We start from the raw sequence: 6719 nt of genomic DNA, 5'->3' as shown, positions 1-6719 counted from the left end.
AAGACTTACTGAAATTTTACATGGATGTTTGTTCTGAAAAAAGTTTGAAGTGGGTACCTGTGCTAGAGTCTCCTGTGGTTATGTCTTACTGTGTGTCTGTGATCAAATACATGGTTGGCTTTCAAGCTAAATCATCACTCCAGTAAGATGCCTGTAAAGTATCTCGTCAGGTGACTTTTATCTAGTTGTATCTGTCCCCTGCAGCTGAAGGTTTATTATGCCTGCACCATACTCTGAATGGCTTAGTTCGTGCCTTTCTATGAGGGCATTCTCCTGTCTTGCTCTTGACAAGTGTGTATGTGTACATTTTCTACATCTTGCAGAAGTTCTGCTTTGTGTCACTGATGGTTGCACTCCTTTTCTGGCCTTCTTGCAGGTGTCTGGTCAGGAAGACTTTTCCCAACAATTGCATTCACGGAAACTGCTGGCCCCACTGTGGCCAAGCTCACTGGGTGTAACAGACAAGTGCCAGTATGTTACCCTGTGCCAGCCAAAGAAACTTGGTGAGCTCCAGTATGCACTGACAACATGAGTTTGCTGAGGATGGGCAGTTTGTGGGTCTTGCTGTCTCTCTGAGTGCATGAGGCACTCAACAAAGATTCTCCCCTTCTACTTGGTATATGAATTAAATACAATTTTTTCAGAATCTATTGCTGTAGCCTCATTTCTACTGTTTTCTTTCTCTAGTCAGGAGCTGAATGTTCCTCTACCAGTAACAATTGCTCTATGTGTCTCTCTCATATTCCCAGACTTAGGCTTTTGTGCAGTTGTAAACTATGTTCAGCAGTGCTTTCTTCTGCAGGTGTTTGGGGGTATGGTTTTGGATCGTATTTGCAAACCACTGTTAAGAAATCATTCCTAAGACCCAGTTACACTCATGTCTGTTCTCTGCATCCGTAGAGAGGATTAAAAAAATGGAGCCCACACAAAACAGCTTTTTTTAAAATCTTGAATGTAGAACTTGTATTCAGCCTGATCTCCAGAAATGTTTTCTTTTTCAGCAGACATTTCCTTGAGTTACACACTAACTGATCTGCTTGAAAGTCCCTTGAACTTGTGGTGTCTCAGAGAGGACATTTATAATTGGTACTGACCATAACTGTTGCATTCGTAAAGGGATAGCAGTAGCTGTGCTCAGTGCTTCTACTTTTACACATCTCTTCTGTTCTGTGTAGGTTATTAGGTGATTTCTGTTCTCATGGTATCAGGGTGCTTGGGCACAAAAGCCACTCTAAAACCAAAGAGGTCTAAGAGGCCCAAAGGTCTAAAATACATGTAGATGTTCCCTAGGGATGTGACTTTGCTGCAATTACTTTCTTCTTTTAACCTGTACTTTTCTCTGCAGGGAGACGTGAATACAGCCGTGACTTCCTGCTCCAGTTCCGCTTTTGCGATGTTGCCTGTGAGCGACCACCACAGCTGGTCCTCTTGGAAGGTGTGACAGATGCTAAACCAGGTATTAACAGGAGACTTTTCAGCTTGTAACGCCCCTATCTCAATGGAGCACCTCTCCTCTGAGGACAGACTGAGAGGGTTGCGACTGGAGAAGAGAAGGCCCCACTGAGGCCTCATCGTGGCCTTCCAGTACTTAAAGGGGGCTTATAAAAAAAGAGGGATGGTGACTCTTTACACAGGCATATAGTGATGGGACAAGGGGAAATGGTTTTAAACTTCCTAAATGCCTTACTACCTTATTTACATAGAAGTTGGTAAGGCACTGGGCCAGGTTGCCCAGAGAAGTTGTGGATACCACATCCCTGGAAAATGTTCAAGGCCAGGTTGGATGGGGCCCTGGGCAGCCTGATGTAGTGGGTGACATCCTTGCCTGTGGGATGGGGGGATGAAACTAGATGATCTTTAAGGTCCCTTCCAACCCAGGCCATTCTATAGTTGTACTATTCTATGATTTCAAAGAAAACATGAGGTAGAGGTAATGCCTGGTAAGGAAAAGGAAAGGCAGAAGGTGCCTTCTGTGACTGTGATTAGGTTCTATGAGAGCTCAGAGAAGTACACTCTTACCTCCCTCATACACACTGAGATTCAGCTTCTTTTTGAGGCTGTTTCTTATAAAATTCTTTTAAGCTGAAGCACATACATATATTTCTTTTTTCTGCTTCAAGATTTTGGTGGTGGAGAACAACCTGAAGACTGTAATGATACACAATGGCCACAATATAGATGTCTCTGGAAGCTGGTACCCAGTAGACATTGCGGCACCTCTGGGCCTTGTGGCGTGGCTGGTTCTGCTTTCTCCATTTCTGTTCTGCCTTTCTAGACACCCTTTGAGTAGGCTGTAGGCTAAGACAAGCAAGCTTTCTTTGAGAGCAAAGATTGAAATACCCTGAACTTTGATAATATTAAATGCTTTAAGGACATGTCCTCAGCAGGACAGAATATGACTTCTCAGTTTTTTGCACTAATCTGCTCTAAGGATGTTCCTGTTAGTCTTACAGCTGGTGTTTCCTTTGGGTATTTTCCTTTAAGACGCTTGTGACTGGAAGCTATCTGCTCTTCTTGGGCAAAAAGATTAATTTGTTTTCAGGAGAAGCTTCTCAGACTTGGGATGAGCAGCATGTTCTGGGATCTGTGTAGGTCTGGTTGGAATCTCTTTGCTCCTTTGCAGACCGCCCTGCACACTGGCCCAAGCCTGCTGCCATGGTGAAAGACCCTGATCCCCAGCCATTCATCCCAAGGTAACTTGGTGCACCTTCAATGGCCCCAGTCTTCAAACTCAGCCTTGTTTTCCTCAACACTGAAAATCTGGCTGAAGTAAAGATTGAAATAAATGTGAGTGAAAGAGAGTAAGGAGGGCTATCTGGAAGAGCTAGATCCACCCAGGACTGTCCCAGCAACTGGGTGCTGCTATGTCAGCATTGTGTTGGTGAGATAGAGAATGAAGGGCATAGACATATACAGGACTGGGTATTGAAGACAAAGGAAGGTCACAGTCTGTCTTGCTTTGGTGTAAGTGGAGTGAATAGTTCTGAAAGATTTTATGTGCTCACAAAGTAGGAATAGTTTAGACAATTGCATCAGCAAGGGACTATTCAGCTGTGAGTGCAGTATTGAAAAGGCATAATTCTCTTTCCTTGCTTGGTAAACAGTAACTGTTTATGTGCAGGTGTTCAGGTGTTATCCAGCATGGCCTCAACCTGACCTCTGTCTACGGCCACTTCCTGCCACAGAGGGGACGCCCAGAGGTCACAACGATGCCCATGGGGCTTGGAGCCACTGTTGATTACATTTTCTACTCAGCAGAGCCTGTGGAGAACAAGGCGGGTGAGTGTGGCAGCGCAGGGCTTATCCCTGTGACATTGGAAGAGGACTGTGAGACAGGCCAGATGGGCAGTGCATTTCATTAAGCTGGAGTGGATCTACAGGATGTGTCTTTGAAATAATACGCAAGGTGGAAGTAACATTTGCTCATGTACCATGCAAAGACCCTGCTTATCTTTGCTGTGTAAAAAATGAGGCTGCTTAGGTTCATGTAGACTTTTGAGGAAGCTAGAACAGAATGGATTCTTTTTTTTCTGTATAAATATCTTACTTGTGCTCCTGGTAACAGGCAGTGCTGCATCCTGAGTTCAAGGCTTGGACTTGAACTGGACTGGAAGACTTCTGGTCTGTCTGAGACCATATGGTGTTCTTGGAAGGAGGTGACTCTGGTTCCCTTACAATGGCACTTTCTCTCTGCTACCTGAAACAGGAATTGTCTTGATGAAAGATTGCATGTAAATGTATCCAGGAACTCTCTTGCAGCTGATTTGGGTCATGTCAGAATCAAATTCGGGGAACTGGTTATGAATGAAGAGATTAATTCCTCCTCAGGGGAAAAACTGAAGCTATTGCTAGGGCACAGTAGCATGAAAGGAACTTCTCATGTAAGCAACTACCTGGCGAATTTCATGTTCTTGCTTCCTATGCCTGCAGGTATATGAAACCATGAACAGCAGTATTGTAGGATGCTCACTGCTTTCACATCTAGGCTCAAAGGTGCATGTAGTGTTTGTGCAGGCTGTCTTCATTTATCAGGGAAAGAACAGGAAAGTATTGACAAGCATCCCTCTGTGAGTGTATAGAGTTAATCCACAGTGCCAATCTCTGATTGATGTTTCTTTCCATTTTCTGTGTCAGGTCGCAGGCTGTACAAGGATGGAGCCCTGAAGCTGCTTGGCCGTCTTTCTCTTCTCTCTGAAGATGTCCTCTTGATGGCAAATGGCTTACCAAATCATTTTTGTTCATCTGACCATCTCTGCCTGCTGGCTAGCTTTGGCTTGGAGATCTCCAGCCTCAGAGAGAGTTAGTGTTGGTACCCTTTCCCTAAAGAAAAGCTGTTCTGAATATGGCAGTTGACGCTCTGGATTGCACAACCTGCTTGCAAGAAAACCCTTTTCCTTGTCATGCCCTAAAAGTCCTTTTCTCCCCTCAGACCCTTACTAAAAGCAGGGATGAGAGAGTCAGAGCGTTTTTTGCGTTGGTATTTTCTGGGTCTCTGCAAACCTGAGCTGTGTTCCCGGTGGGCTGCCAGGTGTATTCAGGCATTAGCAACTCTTAAAGGGAGCCTCGTTCCACTGCCTTGTTTAGCAGAGGTGATTTTGTGCTACAGGAACCAAAGTAACTCCCATGTTTATTTGTCCCTGTGTGAGATTTTCAAGGAGCTGGAAAAGAGGGGCAATGCTATCTGCTTTTGGTTAGTTTAAGTGCTACCAAGGAGCATGGGATGTATACGCCAATACTCTTCACACCAAAACAATAGTTTTTTTAAATTTCTCAGTAACAGTTTAGTCCTTTCAGGGCTAGTTGTTTTGTTGCCTTTTAGATTGGATCTGCTAGCTGCTTAGAAATGTGTTTTACTTAATAATCTGTAAGGGGTGACTTGCTAACAGAAGGGTTTGTGTGGTATAACAGTTTCTACAAGAAACTGCTTGCTGTGACTAATGGACCAGGGAATGGGATTGCCAGGAATGGAGCCAGGGGTTCTAGTGAGCCACCAACAGTAGCTCTAGAACTGCAGCAAAAGCCTAGAGGCCTTGGGGAAGCCTTCCTTCCTTTCCAGCAGTCTCAGAATGGTACCTAATTTGTCTTTTTTAGGAAAAATATTTAGGATCCTCCCAGTGGATATCCTGTGGAAAAAAGTACCCTGTAAGGCATGACAACCCCAGAAGGCTATAACTCTGGTTGTCCCAAAAGAGATGAAAATGGAAGGCATGTGAGAGTCAGCAGAGCCATCAGATGGAAGAGCTGATCTTGTCACTTGCCCTGTTCTTTTCTCTATTCACTCCCTATTGCATTCAGCCTGCCAGGGGTCAATAGCCAACCTGTAGCATCCATCTCCTGCACCAGACTGAAGTCCATGCTGTGTCCTTCTTCTGGACTCAGCCATGTTTAGGTAGATAGAACACTTAGGATCAACTCCTGTCTCTTGACATGCACTGGGAGGCACTGGGAGGAGGGGGAAGGCTGTGTAACTTGGAGCCAGACTGCAGTCACTTGGATCCCAGTGTACCTTTGTTATCCTATTGGTGTGGTTTTGTCAGCAGTGGCTTGGCCAGTACAAAAGCAGTTGAGCTGTACCTGTTCCTGGAGTAAATTCCCCAGTTCAGCCTGACATTTGGTGCTCAGTTTTTCCCTAAGAGATGAGACCAGTATTGGCAGAAATATTATCAATCTTCTGTTCACAAAGGAGGCAGGAACCTCAGGTTTTTGTGGGAAGGCACAGAAGACTTGAAACACTTTTTGTTCTTCATGGTCTATATTGAGGGACTTTGATATTTTAAATGTTACTTTCTTTATTGAAAAATAAAATACTGCTAATCTAAGAAAATACCACAAAGTAACTGCAGCACCTTGTATTTCTGGCAGCTGAACCTCTGAGGACTTGCTCAACAAAGTTTTGCTGGCTGGGAGGTCGAAAAGGGCAAATTGACTACACAAGGAAGTAGTGAGGGTTGAAGAGAGGGAAGAAGTGAGCCTAACTGTTACCTCCCAGCACATGCCTAAATCCCAGAGGTGGCTTCTCTGGCCTTGGGCTTGTCTTGCCCCTTCCCCCCCACAAAGAAAGATTTCCATTCGGGAACCCTTGCCTTCCTCCCAAAGAAAGCAATACTGCTGATCTTTTACAGCCTACTTCTGTAAACTACAAAACAAGGTGTGTGTGGGGGGGTTGTGTTCTGTGCCCTTATGAGTGTGTAAGGACTCCATATTCCCTTCTTGCCCTGCCAGATGGTGTGGTATTTGTCTGGTGATGTGTGGATAGCTTTTGCTACCACTTGAGAGTTTCTGTAAGTGAACAGCAATCTTGGGGGCATGTGAATAATTTTGCCCTTAGGTAATAGTTCTGGCATGTCACTGGTACATGGGGAGGGATGCAGAGGTGTGCATTTGTATGACTATGTTTATGTCACAGTTTGACTGATTTCTGCAAGTACTCTTATTTTGCAAGCAGTCGTATTTAGAAAAAGGGAGAGAAGGAAAGGGTGAACTGGGAGCTTTACTTTCTATCTGGCTCAAAAAGAGCTTACCAGAAGGCAGCCTGGTTGCAGATGACTCCCTCCTGCTGTTAACATTGTAATAGGAAGCTTAGAAGATGCTAAAGGTTTAACAACAACCAACCAAAAGCACAACAAAAAATTCTGTGACACATGGTGTTGGCACTTGGAACTTTTAACTATCTGCTTCCATTGTAATTGCTGGCTGGGTCTGACGGTCAGTTTATGAGG

At 44.5% G+C, this 6719-nt stretch overlaps 1 protein-coding gene across 1 annotated transcript in view; it reads left to right on the top strand.

Annotated features, from left to right (window-relative positions):
• Window positions 1–5837, top strand: part of ANGEL1 (angel homolog 1) — a 9176-nt gene extending 3339 nt beyond the window's left edge. Inside the window, exons 5-9 of the mRNA XM_017741808.1 lie at window positions 377–503; window positions 1346–1456; window positions 2624–2693; window positions 3122–3279; window positions 4135–5837. Coding sequence (XP_017597297.1) covers window positions 377–503; window positions 1346–1456; window positions 2624–2693; window positions 3122–3279; window positions 4135–4304 — 636 coding nt within the window. The 3' untranslated portion in view covers window positions 4305–5837. The remainder of the gene's footprint in view (window positions 1–376; window positions 504–1345; window positions 1457–2623; window positions 2694–3121; window positions 3280–4134) is intronic.
• The last annotated feature ends 882 nt before the right edge of the window (window positions 5838–6719 follow it).

Source organism: Corvus brachyrhynchos, unplaced genomic scaffold, assembly GCF_000691975.1.
Source record: "Corvus brachyrhynchos isolate BGI_N302 unplaced genomic scaffold, ASM69197v1 scaffold115, whole genome shotgun sequence".
Classification (NCBI taxonomy): domain Eukaryota; kingdom Metazoa; phylum Chordata; class Aves; order Passeriformes; family Corvidae; genus Corvus; species Corvus brachyrhynchos.
Note: the sequence above shows the minus strand (reverse complement) of the source record. Positions and strands in the feature narration are given on the sequence as shown.